General features: G+C 40.1%; 2 protein-coding genes across 2 annotated transcripts; one reads left to right on the top strand and one right to left on the bottom strand.

The window, feature by feature from the left end:
* Window positions 1–2,250: 2,250 nt before the first annotated feature.
* On the top strand, window positions 2,251–10,975 carry clic1 (chloride intracellular channel 1). Its single transcript, XM_084081108.1, has 7 exons — window positions 2,251–2,317; window positions 2,600–2,681; window positions 4,289–4,398; window positions 6,110–6,235; window positions 6,600–6,706; window positions 7,525–7,706; window positions 8,517–10,975. The coding sequence occupies exons 2-7, from the start codon at window positions 2,640–2,642 to the stop codon at window positions 8,676–8,678; spliced, it is 729 nt and encodes a 242-aa protein (XP_083937234.1). The 5' UTR covers window positions 2,251–2,317; window positions 2,600–2,639; the 3' UTR covers window positions 8,679–10,975.
* A 1,520-nt stretch (window positions 10,976–12,495) lies between these two features.
* On the bottom strand, window positions 12,496–15,487 carry LOC311062247 (prostate stem cell antigen-like; the record flags this gene model as incomplete). The annotated part of the gene is made up of 3 exons (XM_084081126.1): window positions 12,496–12,772; window positions 14,983–15,102; window positions 15,436–15,487. 3 exons carry the CDS (start codon window positions 15,485–15,487, stop codon window positions 12,561–12,563), a joined length of 384 nt encoding a protein of 127 aa, XP_083937252.1. The 3' UTR covers window positions 12,496–12,560.
* Window positions 15,488–20,349: the final 4,862 nt, after the last annotated feature.

Raw genomic sequence — 20,349 nt, 5'->3', positions numbered from 1 at the left:
CCCCACGCAATTATTACACAGCTTTGTCTCACTATAGCTTTACAGCATCATTCTGACCCAATGGGTGTATTAAAGGGACCTGACATTCCAGTCTATAAACCTAGTATGCCATCTAGTGGCTGAGGATGAGAACGAGATCACAGCCACACTGATAACTGTCATAATATAACTGACAGACACAGAGGGAGCCATGTATTAGCAACAACCCTGATCTCAAGTCTGGAGGCGTAGCATAACTATGCTGAACATAAATGAATGAATAAAAGTAGAGGCAGAGTAGGGGTCTAAGATCTCTAAGAACTGTACAAACAAATAGGGAGCCGGAGCAACACCAAGGACATTACATGCAGACGCCTGAGATGGCTGGTAAATGTGCTGAGGATGGAGCAGGACCACATTACAAACGTGGCCTTAAGATGGACACCACCAGGCAAAAGAAAACCTGGGAGGCCCAAAACCACCTGGTGCAGAAGTTAGAACTGTGACACAAGAGCTGGAACAGATGAACCTGTCATGGAAAGAGGCACAACATGCTGCCAGGGACTGAATGCAATGGAGAGTGCTCATTGAAGCCATATGTCCCATACAGGACGAAGAGGAGTAAAGTTAAAAAAATAAAATAAAATAAGTAAGAGTAGGGGTTCGTATCCTAGTGTCAGTATCCTGGTATCAGTATCCTGGTGTCAGTATCCTGGTGTCAGTATCCTGGTGTCAGTATCCTGGTGTCAGTATGCTGGTGTCAGTATCCTGGTGTCAGTATTCTGGTCAGTATCCTGGTATCAGCATCCTGGTGTCAGTATCCTGGTGTCAGTATCCCGGTGTTAGTATTCTGATCAGTATCCTGGTGTCAGTATCCTGCTCAGTGGTGTCAGTAATTCAGAATGACTTTGTATTGATTTGCATTTTTTTTTATTTGCATACCCATTTGTATGGGTTGCAAGTTGCAACCCATAAAAATGGGTCCGTAACAGAAAAATGGGCCCCGGCTCCTGCAAATCACCAAGTAATTCTGAATTATCACCTTTATCCTATAACGAAACATTTCTATCCTAATGGGAGTGGTCTCTTCCAGGATGGCCATACACCAATCCACAGGGCACAAGGGGGTGCTAAGGCCTTTGCGGTTACCAGATCTCAACCCAGTGGAACACCAGTGGAGATTTTTTTAAACGTGGACACCGCTCACCACCATAATCAAAAAAACAAATGAAGGTGTTTTGTATTTTGTTAGAATGGGGCTCCATCCCTCTTAGAGTTCCAGAAACGTGTACAATCTAATCTATGCCAAGGTGCACTGAGGTTTTTCTGGCAGGTGGGGTGGCCCAAGGCCGCCCAACACCTTACTACAGACACTAAAGTTGTTTTATATATATATATATATATATATATATATATATATATATATATATATATATCGTCTCCCACAGTATATGTGTACCTAAGGTTTTGGGCATTTCTTATATATTTCTTATATAATAGGCTATTTTATTTTCCATATGGCCAACTTGGGCAAGATTTGTATACAATCATCATAGAGCTGAAGGGAAGGCAAGATGACGACTAGCCAATCACGCTGTGATTGGCTAGTTGGTTGTCACGGGAGACAGCAGACGATTTTCGAGAAGGTTGAACTTGAAGATGCGTTTATTTACTACAAATAGACACCCCAAGTGTGTGCACTCACTGTTTATATACACATCATAGTGTGAATTAGCTAAGTACTCAAGTACTGTACTTAAGTACAATTTGGAGGTATTTTTTACTTTAGTAGAGTATTTCCAATTTTCAGTAGTTTTACCTCTACTCCACTATACCTCAGAGGTCAAATATTATATTTTTACTCCATAACAATTCTTTGAAAACTTTAGTTACTAGTTAGTAGTTACTTTGTAGATTTTGATCATTATTACAAAACATAGCCTACATTAACAACTTCTTCAGCCCTTATGTTTCGGCCATTTGAAAATAGCCAATGCAACGCATTGTGTAGATCTGCTACTTTGTACTTTTGGTAGGCCTACCTTTTGATGCTAATACTTTTGTACTTTGACTCAAGTAAATTTTGAATTCCGGACTTTCACCTGTAACAGAGTATTTCTACATTGCCGTATTGATACTTTTACTTCAGTAAAAAATGTGAGTACTTTTTCCACCACTGGTTATGTATTTGAGTAGTTAAAACCAATAATTGCCCTGGGCAACCAACTGGCCAATCACAGTGCGTCCAGAGAGAGCGTCCCTCTGGGCTATGGGCTCTAGGCTCCACCGAGGGGAAATCGGCTACAGGCGTCAACTGAACAACTTACGGGACTTGAAGGTATCGGCCTTCGGATACTTTATTACATTACATTACTGTTTGGATTACACTGATTAAACAGGGATTTTGCTTAAATGTTTACGACGACTCTTTAGATTCTTGCTTTTGCCAGCCGGTTTGTTGATTCTATTATTTAGGCTACTTTGTGACATTGAAAGATTGATGCTGCAATTCTTTTGCGCTGCGGGTTCAGAAATGTGTTGAATTACCTTTTGCATTGTTTGATAATTGTATACGAAGTGCTTATTTTGATATTTATCACTGGTATATTTGTTATTATAGCCTATAGCTGTCTGATCGGTTTGGTGCATCAGCAGATACTATGAGTGACGTGAATCAGCCAAGAGTTGAACTTTTTGTGAAGGTAAGCCATTACACTACAGTGACACATCATTGTTGTGTCACTGATGCATTACATTGTAATGTCATCTATTATTCAACTCATTTGACTGTATGCACATTTGCTCGCAGGCAAAATCCCTTATCACTGCTTTATGACTTATAACTGATAACTTATCTGGGTGGCTTTATTTGAGGACATTTTGTCACATTGACAGATTATCATCAGACGTAATCAGGCTGTCACACTCATTATTTGATATATTTAATATAGTCATCATAATAATTAGCCCACTGTCGGTCACCATTGCTTACTCATGGGGCTTATAAACAAAAGTAAAGCCTAATCTAATTAAACTTTAATCTATATTTAGTAACCTGGCCTCGCATCATGGTAGGGGCGTTGTCTTATTGGCAGGAAACATTTTAAAACAACCAATATGGCATTTTAATGTCTTTTCCCTCCTCGCTCAAGTTTCCATAATGGTTCTTCTGTGAACATGTGGGTCGAGCTGAACTAACCCCTTTATAGTTACTTTTTCTTCATGTGAAAGATGCTGTTGTAAACTCTCCAAATGCTGATTTCCGGTCAGCTATTGCTAGCCATATGGGCCATATGCATGTGGTGGAAAAAGTACTCAAATGTTTTTGTGACTATGAAAGAGGGCTCATTATTGGGGCACAGATGGGAGCTTCACATTTGAGAGTTCAGTGGTGTAAAAACCATAGGCACAACACAAGTGATATGGTCAGATGAGTAATTATTCACAAATTAATTTCTCCACAAGTGGGAAAGTGTTTGTCCATGGGGAACTTGCATTATGGTATGCAAGATCCCCATAGACAATATTTTGCTGGATGAAACATGGCAAAATGTTTCATGGCCGTTGGTTGAAATACAGTAAAATTTAGCTTATTCTACTAAAGTCTAATAAAGAGCTGAGAGGAGAAAGTAAAGTAGTCCTATGTACAGTATATGATTTAACAAAAAATGACATTGCTGTAAAGTGTAGAAACACAGTAGTTCCTCGATGTAGGGATATGAGTTCTATATGCCTCACTGCTGAGATATGTACACTTGGCTGGACGCATTATGGTCACTTATGGTCTGGTGTTTTAGATGCAGGTTAGTTGGTGGTTGGGATGGAGTAATATTTATTACATAATGTTAACCTTTCATTCAGGAATTTGTCTAATGACTTTTGGAAACTTCCACTCCTCTGTACTTTCACTTTTCTTTTCTACCTCATAAATGCGCTCATATTTGTTTGTTTTTTTACTTTTTGCTCACTTATATTTGCATAAAGACAATCGCAGATCATCACATTAAAACCTGACTGGCATCACAGGCTGGCCAGTGGCCAGTCCGAGCTCCACTTTGGAGCCACACCGTTCTCATGTTTCTATTTTTTATGAAACGAGAGGTTTAGACCACTATGCGGTCCTCACATCTACATCCCACTGACATGGTTGTGTTGTCTGCACAAAGTCGACCAAGGCAATTTTGATATAGGATACGGCAAACTTACTGTTATCACATTTTGAGGTGAAATACTAAACGGACCAGCTCTACACTCTAACCTGACAAAAAGCCCCTGTACATTCTCACTTCCTCTCACTGTTCTCTTCCAGGCAGGAAGTGATGGCCAGAGTATTGGTAACTGTCCCTTCTCCCAGCGCCTCTTCATGGTTCTGTGGCTGAAGGGGGTGACCTTTGACGTCACCACAGTGGACATGAAGAGGTGTGTACCATATGCTGCCCATTCTCCTTGCTGTTTGTCATAGATGTGTATGGGGTGTTTATTGTAAAATGTTTAATGTAGGAGCTTGGTAAAAAAAAAAGAACGTGCATGTGGTACTTTGAAGTGGATAAGCCTCCCCCAGATGACCTAAACTAAGCATGTTAGTAAAAGAGAAAACAACCTAAATATGTCTTACATTGAATGAACTGCTGATATAATTTATAAAATAAACTGTGGACAAAATGTTAAATGGATGAATCTATGAATATTACTTAAAGCTGTAGTATACTGTTGAATGTTGGTAACTAACTACCTGGGCTAACTACCTGGGCATTATATCAGTGTTACACCAACATTGGTGATATATTGAACTGTGTGACTCCAGTGGTTGCTGTTTAATTTTCAAGATGAATCTGATTCAGTGCCCGTAAAAATATAACCAATCTGACGAGACATCTAGATGGGATTTCTGCTCCTGATTGCAGCTGAAATTGCAAAACAGTGACCACTAGAGTCATAGATTTCAGTTGGTCATCAATTAACTAGTAACCAATAAAACACTAGAACATTTGAACTTACTGTAGGTTATATACTTGTACCTCGTTGTGACTGTGCTAGACAAGTTCAATTAGGGACTGTGTTAGACAAGTTCAATTCACACCACATTGCCTGAGACTGAGTCTCTGTGTGAGAGAGAGATGCACCATATAGTTGAATGTTTTCATTAGAAAATCAAACAAACGCTTGGGTGGTGCAGTGGTAAAATGCCTGCCCACCACTGTGGAGGTTGTGGGTTCAAATCCACCGTGGTGCATCCAGCTTTATCGAGCATCTACACAAACACAATTGGCCCGTGTTCTGGGGGGAGGGAATCCGTGCAGGGAGGGTGATAATTGTCACTGCATGTAATCCTATGGGCTGGGGCGGCACCTGTCAGCAGGGAGTGTTGGGTAGGACGAAGGCTCTGCGTCCTCCCGGTGGGGGCTCCTCACTGTAGGCGAGTCATAGGATACAACACAAAAATGTGTGTGGGGAGGAATCAATTGGCATATTACAATGACTAAATTGGGGAGACTTAAAGGAGTAGTTCACCCAAAAAATGACTTATTTTCTATCAATTACACACCCCATGAAGCCTTGAATTCATGGATTTATTTTTGTTTTTGTGGCATTCCTAAGACAATAATTTGATGACCGTGTGTATTTCCGGTAGGAGACACAAATAATCTACTTTGTGTCTCCTACCGGATACATTAGCCGGTAGGAGACAGGAATCAAATTATTAGTTTAGGAATGCGACAAAAACAAAAAAGAATCCATGAATTCAAGGCTTCATAGGGTGTGTAATTGATAGAAAATAAGTCATTTTTTGGGTGAACTCCTCCGTTAACGTACCGAGCAGACCACGGGGAATATTCCCAAACTTCCCTGCCTGATCCAATGAAAAACCAACAACCAAATGTTCTACCAAAACATCACTTTTAAGAGTAAATGAAAGATACACTCAGACATTTCCTTGGCCTTTTTCCTTCTTGCATTTCCTTAACTCTTACTTTTCTACACACTTTTTTTGTATCTCTCTTTTACACTCTTTGTCTGTCTATCTACATCTATATACTGTACGTTGTATCACTGCATTCAATCTCTTGTTGACTCTCTCTTCTCTCTATCTGTTCTCTCTCTCTCTCTCTCTCTCTCTCTCTCTCTGCAGGAAGCCAGACATTCTGAAGGACTTGGCTCCAGGAGCCCAGCCTCCCTTCCTGATCTATGGGTCGGAGGTGAAGACTGACACCAATAAGATAGAGGAGTTCCTGGAGGACAATCTCTGCCCTCCAAAGTAATCCATCCATCCCTCCATTACTGTCGGGTGGAAACCTTGTATTTCCAGATTTCGTAAAAATGAACGAGTCAATGATCAAGTTCTCTTATGGGGTCCCTGCACAAAATCTTTTCAGATGGGGGTCCACAGTGAAATACATATCAGTTTAGGGGTCCTTGACATGAAAAAGTGGCTGATGTAAACACCCTCAAGACAAATTCTACTTGTATTACCTCTTACACTCTTGTTGCTCTGAGTAACAGTTTTACAAGCTTTCATTTTGTCACTTTAGCGTTTACAGTGAGTTCTGTCTGTCAAGTAACAATGTTATGTTATAGCATAATTACAACATATTTATTTACATTACTTGTGTACTGTTAAGGTACCCCCGCCTGGCTGCGCGCAACCCTGAGTCAAACACAGCCGGCGTGGATGTGTTCTCCAAGTTCTCAGCTTACGTCAAGAACTCAAATCCCCAGACAAACGACAGTGAGTCAGACCTAATCACACCACACACATCTGCTGATGTATGGTCTCTTTTAGCATTTAGATCATGAGCGGGCAGAAAGTAGATTGATAGGTCGGTACATAGGTAGGTAGGTATATAGATAGATAGATAGATAGACAAACAGACAGACAATATGTATTCATACATCTGATCAATGGTTCTTGATCATGCACTTAGGGTTGCAACTATAGATTATTTTATTCTTATTTTCTAGTCTGACTAACAACGTATACACTATGTTATACTTCGTCATACAAAAATAGCGAACGTAGTTGAGCTGGTAGATCTGCAATTTGAGCTATTGTTGAACATTTCACATTTGCATTATAAAAAAAAAACAAGTAAATCGATTAGTTTGATCAACTGTTGCTCCCCTACATACAACATATCTTACATGTAAACAAGTCAGGTGTCCCTCTGTGCATCTCTGACAGTCTGTGTTTATGACATCATGGCCTCAGCTGCTTTGTCCAGTGCAATCAGGTCACCTGCTGTCCTGTGGGATTATCTTTAACTGTCTTTAATGTTCTGCTAAAAACAATTGAGCTAATGATCAATGTTATAATTGTAAAACAATTATTTTAAAATATGCACTGCAATAAGAGTAAAAACAAATCCCCCTGCTATGCAAAGTACAACCAGTACTAATCAGTGCTAAGCCTTCGTGTGTGTGTGTGTGTGTGTGTGTGTGTGTGTGTGTGTGTGTGTGTGTGTGTGTGTGTGTGTGTGTGTGTGTGTGTGTGTGTGTGTGTGTGTGTGCACGCGTGCGCGTGTGCGTGTGCGTGTGACCCATGTTCAGATCTAGAGAAAGGCCTGTTGAAGGCCTTAAAGAAGCTAGACGACTACCTCGGCACCCCACTTCCTGATGAGATTGACCAAAATAGTGCTGATGATGTCACTTCTTCGTCCCGCCCCTTCCTGGACGGCCAGACGCTTACTCTTGCTGACTGTAACTTACTTCCTAAGCTCCATATCGTCAAGGTAATCTCTACCCCCTCTTCCCCCCTGTACAGTAATACAGTTACATCCTATCAACCATAGCCTAAACCAGTGGTTCCCAAATTAGCTTGAGACCCAAAAGAGAAATTTGTTGTCTGCTGAATCCCCGTTCTAGCTGATGTACAAGCTTGTCGATCTGCTATTTTCACTACTTCTTCAAAGTTAAGCTTTTTTCAAATTTATGGAATTTCTTAGATTTGTATTCATTTATTTGTTTAATTAATTGAAAAATGTTTGATTTAATTTGGAAATCTTTTGAAATAACAAATAAAAAACTAAATGTAGGAAACTATAAACTATAAATATTTTTAAAAAGTGCTACACAAGTTAAGTTCATCATAAATTTGATTTATTAAAGATTAAGGAGAAGGTAAAACATCCGCACACTGGTTTAAATTCATCAGGCATGATGGAGACCTATAAGGTCGAAATTAATAACTTAATTAAAAGCCATTAATAAAATACGTTTTGGGAGCTTTAAACCAGTGTGCGGATGTTTTACACTCTCCTTTATTCTTGCTTTGATGTCCATCACCTGGCCTAAATACAGGGTACAAGATGTGCACACAATCTCATCTGTGAACTATTTATAAAAAATTACCCATACAGAAAAAATATAGATTTTAGTTGTGCTTCAAAGGTGCTTCAAATAAAATATAGTATAAAAATTGCTTCAATTAATTTGATTGACTCTGTCATCCTCTGTCTCCTTTTTCTTCTGTCTCTCTCTCTATCCCTTGGTCTTCGTCTCCCTCCTTCTCTCTATCCCTCTCCTCTTTCTGTGTCTTCCAGGTGGTGTGTCTGAAGTACCGTAGCTTCAGCATCCCTCGTTCTCTGCCCAACCTGTGGAGGTACCTGGATGCAGCGTACGCCAGAGAGGAGTTCTCCTCCACCTGTCCTGTGGACGACGAGATGCACTTCGCCTACTCCTCCGTAGCTAAAGCTCTGAAGTAAAAAAAACAACAACAAGAAAACAATACTGTATACTGAATACTGCTTCACACGTATGCTTCAAAATACACAGAAATAAGGCCAGTTATGTTCAAAAATGTATTTGGGATCCTGGAAATGTATTTTACAAATATATATTTTAGACTGTTTTATATTTTCAGTATGAAGTTACACAGCATGAACACAACAGCAGAACAATACATGGAATCGCGCACTCACAGACACGCATGCACGCACGCACACACGCACGCACGCACGTGCGTGCGTGCGTGCAAAATCATATTTTTGGGCCTTTTTTTTATAGTTTGGAACATATGACATACTTTATTTCTTTTCTTATGGGTAAAGTTGCAAGCATTTCTTTGTCTTTTTCTGATTCTTTGTGCACTTATTATCCTCTGAGACACACAACTATCTCTTTTATAATTTTATAACATCCAACAACCTCCTTGATCTCCTACACCTAATGTACAACCAGTACCTCACCTTCACATTAAGTAGGGGTGCAACAGTTAATCGAACTAATCAATTTAATCGATTATAAAAAAGATAATTTAATAAAATATTCGATTAATAACAGAGCCATATTTTGGGCATGTCATATAGGCAAAAGTTTTAAAAGTTCTAAAATAGTGAGAATAGCCGACAAGCCCACAATGCATCGCGATGCGATGCAATCAGCTATTTTCACTATATCTGCACGGCACTTGGTGCAATGAAATGTAAAATATGGCATTTAGAAGTAGTTAATTGATTTTAAAAGTTGATATATAAAAATACAAATAAGAAAATGTTAAAATTACCTTGTTGATTCAGAGAAAGGAAATAATTGATAATTGCAGCCCTACAATAGTAGTTTGAATTGATTGATGAGTTGAGCCAGTCTCAACATCAGATATAAAGTATTTTGGGGAGTAAGCTATTTGGTGTGATAATCAGAATGTCTATGATCTAAGCTTTACTTCACACTAGAAAACAAATAGTTCCCGCTTGAGAGACATGACTCCCCACGCCACTGCCAAGTCATGATTTGAGGTGTGGCTCTAATTATACATGTACTGTATGTCACAGTAGTTCCAACACTTCTACGAGAACAATACCTTCAAAGTGTGCATTTAAACATTTCAACAATTACAACTTGTTCTTTTTTTAAGGGATTCATGGAGGAAAAGTAAAGGTTGTGACACCGCCTATAGACCAGTGCATACTGTAGGGAGGGGCTTGAGAATACTTATAGAGGCAGGAAACGGTTTCAATAGACCTCCACTTCCTCTTTCTGTTCTGCAACAGTAGCCCTGCGAAGGATTAATTGGCCTACTGGGTTTAATTTGTCCACTGGGAGCTTTTATTGCCAGTGAATCATTTACTTTGCCAATATAATACAATATAAAGGATGTTTAGTTAGTTGAGAGACTATAGTAAACTTGTTACTTGAGATGAATACTTGTTTCTGTTGTACTTGCCGTGCCTCTTCCAGTTTGCCCAAGGCAACAAGGCTTGTTTTGCCACATGTTTCCTTTTGGCAGAAAACATAAATATGCAGGGAGTGTTTGAATTAACACAGTGTTTTAATAGAAAACAAGATTGTATGATTGGTTATTAAAATGACTGGTCTGCTTGGTTCTTGAGTGAAGTCTGCCATAATCAGGGTCTTGACTCTTTCATTGCTGCTTCCTGTCCAGTAAATTCCTGTTTTTTACACGTTAAAGTAGCCCATCTCCCCTCAAAGAGACTCTGTCTGGGAAGTACTGGAGAAATGTTGTCAGTCCAGCTGCATTTGTACAGCATTGTTCTAACTGCAAGGCACTGTTTGTTTGAAGTTATGTATTCAATAGGCTATTCGTTACCAAGACCTTATATGTAGGTAGAACAAAGCATTTTAATAGTGAGCTTTATGGTATTAGCTCTCATGACAGTCTGTGTTTTTAAATGTTTTTCATATTGGGGTAAAGCTATTTAAAACATTTAAACCTAAGTGCAATTTAAGACAATCAAGAAGGACAGTCTGGTATTTATCACGTTGTTTTCATTGTATTAGACATCTGATGGGAGATGTGGGAGTTATTTTTCTCGTTTTGTCTAAATTACAGTAGAATTCCAGCACAGCTGGTTTATTTTTACTTGACTGAAAACTATCTGTTCTGTAAATTATGATTATGAAGTTTTATTGACGTAACTTTTCCAGGCCCCATGGCCACAGTAGTGCTACTACAACATAAAAGGGACCAAGTCTGTATAATTTCAATGAGGTGTTTCATTGTTTTGTTTTATTAAAACTCTCATGAACTGTTCTTATTTCACTTACTGTAAGAGTAGATGTTATTTCAGGGACCTTTTAACTAACTTGTTACATTCCTTACATTTGTACCTTTATTTGCTAAAATGAAATTAATTTCAATGTTTCTTACTGTGTTGTTTAGGTTCACATCAATTACTTTGTGTCTAGATGCCTATCATTCTTGTCATGATCTGTTCCCTTGCCCTCTGTGCACCTCCCTGTCTCTGTGCCGCTCCCTGCCCTTTGTGCATCTCTCTGCACTTTGTGCACCTCCTTACCCTTTGTGTATCTCCCTGTTTATAGATTTTAGCATTTTTCCTCAGTCCAGTCTAAGGCAGTTGCACTTAAAGTTCACAGGACATAAACTGAAGGCTCCTGTGGATGTTGAACCAATTGACTAATATCATTGCCAAGAAACAAACACAATAACAAGTATTTCATGCCTTTTGTATGTTTTAACACACACTTGTAAAAACATTAATTTCTTGATATTTCAATAAAAACATAATAAAACCACAATGGTCAGACGTGTTTTCCTAAGTACCTAACCATCTGTGTCAGGGCTCAGAAGCAGGACAGATGACAGCAGGATTTTGGACCAAAGATCTCTTTAATTTCCAGTGATTACAGAAACTCTGCCATGCCTCAGATTTAGATATATTTGAAAACACACAGAAATCAGATGATACTGGGAAGAGCAGAGCTGTTCGACACAGACTCTTACCTGAATGTGTGTGGGGATGGCTGATTTATCCTATGACATAACAGGTGTGTAGTCAAACCTAGTTAATTAGTTTGACTCAGACTCAGGCCAGGTGTGACTTATCAGCCATCACCCCACCCTACACCATTTGATATATTTTTCTTTTAGCTAGGGGAGTAACATGTATATCGTCTCTGTCGGGTGGAAACCTCATATGTCCAAACCTGTTACTTTTCAGTTTTCAAATTTAAAAATAGCAAAAGTAGCAGATCGACAACGCGTCGCTTCACGCCACGTTTCGAGCTTGCAGATCTGCAAAAAAAAAAGTTTTAAAAAGGTTTATCAATAAAAACAGAAACTTAGTATTGTTTCAGGTGTTTGTAGTGTATAATTACAGTTGCAGGAGGTACTGGCTGTTTGCTTTGCAGATGGTACAGGCTGATTTCACATTCTAATCTGATGACTTACATAAGACTAATTTTTACTTTATGACCCTTTCCAAAGAACACTTGTCTGAAGTCAAAATTAAACCTTACTGAGCACTCTCTAAGAGATGTGCAATAAAAGAAAACAATAATAACATCTATTTTTATTGTGGTAGCTAGGTAAACTACACAAGTTCACCTTAACTCATCTTGACGTCAATCATCTTGACACATAGTGATTTTATGTGACTTTAAGTTGAAACAAGAAGGGGGGGGGGAATCCTGAGAGAAAATGATCTTTAAACTATCACTGTGGATTTTGCAGTGGAAAATAACTTAATACAAGAAATATGCAAGCCCTCTCCCCACAACACAGACTTTTGTACTACTTAAAATATTAATTAAGGCTTAAAGAAAAAAATATCCAATACATATTTCAACTGTTACTAATGATGGAGGTGGACATTCTTTCAGCCCCATCAGACAAGTAAGAGATACAGGACAGGCAGCAGGCAGACTACCGCTGATCTCCAGCTGGGGGCGATGGCGCTGCCGGCTCCGTTGCATAGGTCAGTGTCACAACAGATGTTGGTGTAGTTGAAGCTGAGGCCTGCAGCCTGCTTCATTCCACTGACGCCACACTGGGCAGGGATGGCACAGCTCTTCTCATATAGGGTCAGCTGCAGCGTGCCTACAGGCAGTGGTGGGAAAAGTACTCACATTTTTAACAAAAGTAAAAGTATCAATACTGCAATGTAGAAACACTCTGTTACAAGTAAAAGTCTGGTAATCAAAATGTATGAGTAAAAGTAAGGTATTGGCATCAAAATATACTTAAAGAAGCAAAAGTAAAAGTACACATGACAATATGCAGAATGTCCTATTTCACAAGTTTTCACATGTCTGCAATGTATAAAAACCAATTAGATCGGCTATTTGAAAATAACCGAAAGATATATTGGGTGTATATAGGGCTGAGGTGGTTACTGTATGTTTTGTAATAATAATCAAAATCAACAAAGTAAAGTTTTTGAATAATTGAAGTGGAGTAAAAACTACAATATTTGCCTCTGAGATGAAGTGGAGTATAAGTACAATTATTGAAGTTGGGAAATACTCCAGTAAAGTAAAAGTACCTCAAAATTGTACTTAAGTATAGTAGCCTACTTGAGTTACTTTCCTCCACTGCCTACAGTGAAACGTTTATTACAACTAGAACCAGGAGAACCAGGTATAATGCTTTCAGGGGTCTTCAGTTCCAATCCAACCCAACACCATGCAATTCCACTGCCTTGACAGTGTACAAATCAGTGAAATCTGCTGGTGTAGTGTTTGGCTGCACTGCCTTGGCCTTCCATAGCAGGCCCTCAGAATAATTAGATTTGCATACTGTACCTGCAATCTTAACTAAGTAACAACAATGAGTTTTCCTAATGACGATACAAATTTGAAAATACAGTGTATTTGTTGTCAAGGGGAGGCAAACGCAAAAGAAAAACGATAATATCCAAGCGCTCAAAGATCAGGAGGAGAAGGAGTAGATCAAATAAGACAAATAGACCCATTATATACAACGGTGTCAGTTCACGTGAGACGTGCAAATGAACAATTAGTCAATGGACACATCGAAAAACACATATTCTGAATGTCATACAGATAATGGACTGATAGGATCATGAGCATAACACAGGTCAATGTGTAACAGTCAATCAAACAACACATTAGAGACGCACGTAAGTATGTGACTGGCTGGCATGACAAGAGAATTTTAAACCGATACAGAAATCACATATAAGTAGAGCAATACAGGATACAACTCTGGTTTAATTCCACTCCATTTAATTACACTCACTCCCCTTGGGTTAAACGAGAACATGTGCTTCCTTTTAGGGTGTTTTGTATTTTTCTGTTCTTTGGCTTAATTAAGAACTTCTCATGTTGATTTGTTTTAGGCCTGCATTCCTTCCTTGTAATTCGTTTTTCTGTATTGCTACACTCATATGTGATTTCTGCATTGGTTTAATACTCTCTTGTCATGTCAGTCACATACTCACATGCATCTCTATGTGTTAATTAATGGTGTCTGTTTCTTTGTCTTACTTTTCTCGTACTTTCTTTTACTTAAACTTTTGCATCTGATCAGTCCGTCACAACATGTTGGTGTTTTTAACTTTTTTTGCTACAATAAAGTCCTTTTAGATCTACGTCTTCTCCTGATTTTTTAGTTTCTGGATCTTATCTGTTTTTTTCAGTTGTTGTTCCCGTTGATCCTACTAGCGCCACTATTCTACTTTTGATAACATTTTTATCTCTGTTGAGCACCTGATTGGTTTTCTAGCTTTTCTCTGGAAGTATTGTCACTTTATAATTCAGATTTATCATTTGCAGTCTCATACTTTAAAGTCTTTAAGTCCCTGTAAAGCAGAAATAAATGTGTTCAGATTTTGTCACACCGCCGAATGTTATTAACCACCATTAGCCAAATTTGAATGATTAAAAAGTCACCAAGTACATATATTTAGGTTTCAAAATTATGAAAGATTAAACAGTATTCTTTGCATGCCCAATGAAGGCACAGAAACCACACCCGAGGAGGGGCGGGAGAGGTGCAGCCTCTTTCCCATGTCAAATACCACTACAATCTGAAAAATAGATTCTCCTTCTAGCAGCTTTATGGACTTGTACAGTCTTGTTTGACCCACCAGAACCAGAAGCCAGAATCCAATTCTTTATTTTTTGTTCTCTTAACCATTGTTATTTTCAAAGTAAATTACTTGTAGTTGGTGTCATGTATAAAAGACAGTAGGTATGTGTTATATCAGGTCAATGTGTGACATTATAGAAAACAATGACAGCTCTTTCTCTCTCATGCAGAAACACACACTCCAACCTGGACCTTACCTCGAGTTCCCACCGCAGTACTGGCAAGGCAACGCTGGCCAGCTGGACATTCCTGGGGAAACTTTAGACAGTCCATAGGAGAAATGGCAGGAAATACACAAGTATAACAGCGCAGACAAGCTGAGGAAACACAGTAAACAATAACATGAGAACAGTTCAAATTGTTAGAAGAAATAATACAAGCAGTACCTTACTTTAAGTATTGAGAACCAATTAGACTGCTCTAAACAACTGACTCTACATGAGACAGTAAACTGCATTTTGAAAGACTTAACAGTTAAACAGCCTTCACTGTATTGTTCCTTATTTAAAAAGAAAATCCCAGGAATAATAGACAGATACATGGAAGCAAAATCATTTTCGTAAATCAGTCCACAGGGTCATTCGATTATGGCTTTGAAACTTGCTTCTAGTGAACAAATCAAATCACTTTTAATTTCATATTTCACCTACCTGCCAATGGGAGACAGCACAGAAATACAACTAGAAGATGTGAGCGAAACATGATGCTCCGTCTACAGAAGTCGTCTGCAGGTCCAGGGCCGATGTGCTGATTTGATGCGTGTCCCTCTCCTAAATTGAGTTTAAAACTTTCCCTGCCTCTTTGAAATCCACTTCTGCAGTCTCCCCCCTTCTAAACTCTCTCTCTGTATCTGTCCTTGGTTCTTATCTCAGTCTTTGTGGACTTGAATCCTTGTACTTGCCTTGCTGTATTTTGTTTTGAGCTAAGTTTGTAATACAATTTGTATTGTCAGCGCCCTTATTTTACCTCCTACAATTTTCTCTGTGTTCGTTCAGTGTATCCACACTCTGCTTTAGTGCCTCGGTACATGTCATGGTCACATTTCTTAGACAATGTCTCCTCCCTGAGACTTTTAATTTCATTTGCAGAGTAACTGTTTACGACTGACAATTTATTGTAGAGGGCAGGCCGACAAAGTAAAAAATGAGCTAGGTGTGTCTGTTCTAAAAATGAGAATAAAATATTGATTGATGATCTCACCCAAGATGGATTATTTCATCAGAAAATGCTACCTTTAACTAAGACTAGTCTAGTATATAAAGTCTTTGTTCAGCTAATTAAGTTTACTGAGTGGTCAGTCTTAGAACATGTCAGCTGATCATTACAGTTGGAAGAATGATGGAGGCTACAAGGGAAACAGAGAAGATGTGTAGCTTCATGTGCAACAGTGCTGAACAACTTGAGTAACCTCACACCTCTGTTGAAGACACCACTTATTTAAAATGTCACACAACTCCTTGTTTCTCTGAATAGTTATGGGCAGGGGATCCCAAACGTTTCCTTGCCAAGGACCCCCAAATAGCCATAGCCTCTGACCCTAACCCTAAGTAACCCTAACCCCCATATTGCAAAATGGCTTTTGTTGATATACTGATAGAAGCAGAAACAACGTTATTGTATCTATCTCTGTCTAGTCTGCCCTTTTGTGGTCTTTTTTATTTTTGGTCTGTTTTTGGAATGTATGGTATATGTGGGTTTGTGGGTTTGTTTTGTAGATGTTATGTTCTTTTCTCTCTCTCTCTCTCTCTCTCTCTCTCTCTCTCTCTCTCTCTCTCTCTCTCTCTTGTTGTTTGTGCAATGAAAATGACGTGTCTGTGGGTACTGCAATGTGTGGGAGGTTGAAGAGAGGGAGACAGACAGAGCAATGTAGAGATACCGGGAAAAGACAGACAAAATATAGATAAAAAAAACAGAGAGTGAAAGGGTGGGACAGCTTGAGAAAAATGGAGAGAAGAGAGAATCAGACAGTCAAAACTCAGAGAGAGTCGGCATGGTGGAGAGAAGAGAAATAGTCAGCAAGTTAAAATGTCCAGCTGGGAGAGAGAGAGCAGGTATAAGTGAATTATCTATTAGGATCTAATAGAAGACGTGCAGGCCTGAGGCAGGGCAGTCTGCTGACAGCAGTCTTGTGACCGAGTGTTGAAGCGTCAGACTGAATAAGCTGTTTACTAACACGGCTCAATGCCCAACCAGACGACACCCACCGTAAAATCCTCAGTGTCCATTTAACTCTGAGAGTGTGAAAATGGACTCAGATAGGCCTAGGGGATATTAACGTGTCATGTTAATGTTTTGATTGTCCATCTGGGTTTAATGTGTTTATCTAATGTTCCCTTTATTAAAGGTAGGGATGGGTGTCCGGGTGGTGCAAGGGTAAAGTTCCTGCCCACCACCGTGGAAACCAGGGTTTAAATCTTCATTTTTTACAGTCTATGGTTTAAATCCTCTGCAGTTCATCCAGCTCGGCCGGGCGCTTCAACCAACACAAGTAGCCGCGTTTGTGGTTGGGGAGGGCAGTCATTGTTGCTGCATTAGCAACTCCTACAGGTTGGCCAGGGCGCCTGTTCAGCAGGGTGCGGAACTGAGAGGAATAGCGTGTTCGTCCGCTTGCGTTAAGTCCTCTCGTGTAACCCCTCAGTATCTGGTGAAAGAAAGCAGTGAAGCCCTCCTGGTGAAATCCTCCCATATAATCAATTGTAGGGGTTAGCAGTGACAGGGACTACACCTGTGGGTAAAAACTGGGTATTGGCAGAATTGGGAGAAAATGGGGGGAAAAGACTGATACAAAATATATAAGTGTACTGTAGTAATGATTTTACTACCCAGGTCTGACACACAAGCCAAGACAGACATTTTACAGGGGGACATTTCCCCTTTAGTGCAGACTAGGAATCTTTTTCCATGCCCCAAGTCCTACTGGTGCTATTAATGGAGAAATCAACCAAGATGACCAAAGATCAGTGTCTAGGGGCAAAATCATCATACAGAGTAATAACTCAGCAACTCAGGCATATCTGGGGACAAATTAGATTTCACAAGACTTGACCAGAATGAAGCCAACTACAGTCAATAGCAGCAGAACAATTGCCAGTAGGAAAGGAAAACAGTGTAGCAGTGACAAACAGTAGAAAAGCTGAGAGGTAGACAGTGTAGAAGAGACAGACTGTAGACAAGCTGAGAGGAATACAATGTGTAGAGAGACAGGCAGAAGTCTACCAGTTGGATTCAACAGACCACCGTGTGTGACTGCTGAGATGAGAGGCTGAACCAATGCCATCAACTAGTACTACTAAACTGCTCTCATGAATCAAGTGTACAACAGTCAGTGTTAAGGGACTGGGCGGCTCCCAGTGTGTATTCTAAATATACAGCAGTACTGAAGAGTAATGTGATGTGTGTTTGACAGAGATGTGCTGTGTGTTGACTGGAGGAGACTGGTGGACAGATGGTGTGTTCTTTAATCCTGTCTGCGGCCTCCACCCACCCAAGCTCTCTCTCTCCATGCCTCCCTCCCCTGTCTCTCTCTCCTTCACTGTCAATCTCTCAGGTTCTCCCACATGAACAGATACTATAGTATAGACACACACATGCATTGAGGATTTAGTGCGTGCGACTCCACCGCTGTAGTGGGGCGGCAGTGGCTCAGGGGTAGAGTGGCCGGTAAAGCAGCCGGATGGGAACCATGAGGTTTTCATTTCGATCCCGGGCTCCCCCAGAGTTAGTGTCGAAGTGCCCTTGAGCAAGACGCTGAACCCCTAATTGCTCCCGATAAGCAGGTTGGTGCCTTGCATGGTTTCCTCTGCCATTGGTGTGTGAAAGAATGCGTGAATGTAATGCATAATCTATGCAAAGCGCTTTGGATAAAAGCGCTATATAAATGCACCATTTCCTGTATCATCTCTCTCTCTCTCTCTCCTACACTGCCCTATCATTACGAGTTATTGATGAACTGCATTGGTTGCAGTAACTCACTTTGGTCAGTAGAAGGGAACATTGTGTTACTCTACCAGTCAGACAGTGTAAGTGTTACACACACACACACACGCGCGCACGCACGCACGCACACACGCACACACGCACACACACACACAACCATCTGTTACCTAGTGTGTGTTTATGCGTGTTTACATTGCAGGAGCCAAAAGCCTAACGTGTTTGAATCCTTGGCATAGCTAGAGCAGATAATAATAATAAATAACATATTTGGTGATGATCAGATGGCACGCCTTGTGAGTTGATGAATGTTTGGTGCTCTGTGATGTGAATGGGTGTTGTTGATTAAAGTCACTGCCGTTGTCAGATTACATCTCTGACCCATATTTCAGGAAAAGCCAGGAGATTATTTTTCCTCTCTCGTGTTGCGCAGACAAAGCCACACACTATCAATGGCTCACTTTATATAGCATAGTACTTAATGTATGGTCTCTCTATGGTCTCTGTGTGTGGCTTTGTCACACACACACACACACACACACACACACACACACACACACACACACACACACACACACACACTTAAAGACAGACATTTGGGTGAGAGACACAGTAACCTTGCGTTGTTGTTTTTCTGCTGGATAGTTGTATAATATTGTAAACTGTTATTCTGTATTTACAGTGCTTCTTATTGTTTTTATTGCCTTTGTATTGCTGTATACGACAGTAGTAGCCTACTTTCCTTACGCTGTACCTGTAACTCTGTAACTCTGTACTGCCTCTGGGCGACTGAAGTTCTCCCGCAGGATCAATAAAGGTATCTATCTATCTATCTATCTGTATAGACCCACGCAAGACAGTGCAAGAGAGAGGGACAGAGAAAAACAGAGAAGGAGAGAGAGAAAGAGAGAGAGAGATTCAGGATATTTGATGCAGGTCCCAGAAAGTTGAAGGTCAGTCTTCAGTATTTGGACAGCCGAGTGGAACAAATCAGCGAACAGTGTATATAGATATGTGTGAAGGAACTCCAGAAGGAAAGAAAATAACACTGAGCTCAGCTCACGTGACAATAACCATCCATATCCAAATGGGGAGCAGCACCAAAGTGACAGAGTGGGGTGTGTCTGGTTTGGAAACAACAGATCAGGGGGAATATATATTTAATCTATAAATCTACTGAGATGACCTCTTAGATTAGATATGCTGCTCGTGTCTTACACCTTGTACAGGAAGAAGAGATGCAGGGAAAATATCTCATTCTGAAGAAGAGATACCTTTTCACTGCTGTCCACAAAAGTCGTTTTTTGTTTTGTTTTGTTTGTTTTAAATCCATCCGCCCACAAGGTAAGGGGGGCTGGAGTGAGTGTGTGTGTGTGTGTGTGTGTGTGTGTGTGTGTGTGTGTGTGTGTGTGTGTGTGTGTGTGTGCGTGCGTGCGTGCGTGCGTGCGTGCGTGCGTGCGTGCTGCAAGTCGTCCACATAAACCTTGGGTTTACCTCCCAAAAGGTGAGAGATAGTGCGTGTGCGCGCATGCCTGTGTGTGCTTTCTCCTGGAAAAGAGAAAGAAGAGGGGGACTGAATCCGAGCAGGACGTATGGGGGATGGGGAGGGGAAGTGAGGGGATGAAAGGGGG

The sequence above is a fragment of the Gymnoscopelus microlampas genome (genome assembly GCF_963454915.1).
Source record: "Gymnoscopelus microlampas genome assembly, chromosome: 15".
NCBI lineage: Eukaryota > Metazoa > Chordata > Actinopteri > Myctophiformes > Myctophidae > Gymnoscopelus > Gymnoscopelus microlampas.
This window is presented reverse-complemented; position numbering and strand designations above follow the sequence as displayed.

Bases quoted from the DNA above. Each gene is read 5' to 3' on its own strand.
- clic1 (XM_084081108.1), top strand. From the start codon at position 2,640: ATGAGTGACGTGAATCAGCCAAGAGTTGAACTTTTTGTGAAG. The intron at 6,236-6,599 runs GTAATCCATCCA...TGTACTGTTAAG, and splicing joins GACAATCTCTGCCCTCCAAA to GTACCCCCGCCTGGCTGCGC. The intron at 6,707-7,524 runs GTGAGTCAGACC...ACCCATGTTCAG, and splicing joins AAATCCCCAGACAAACGACA to ATCTAGAGAAAGGCCTGTTG.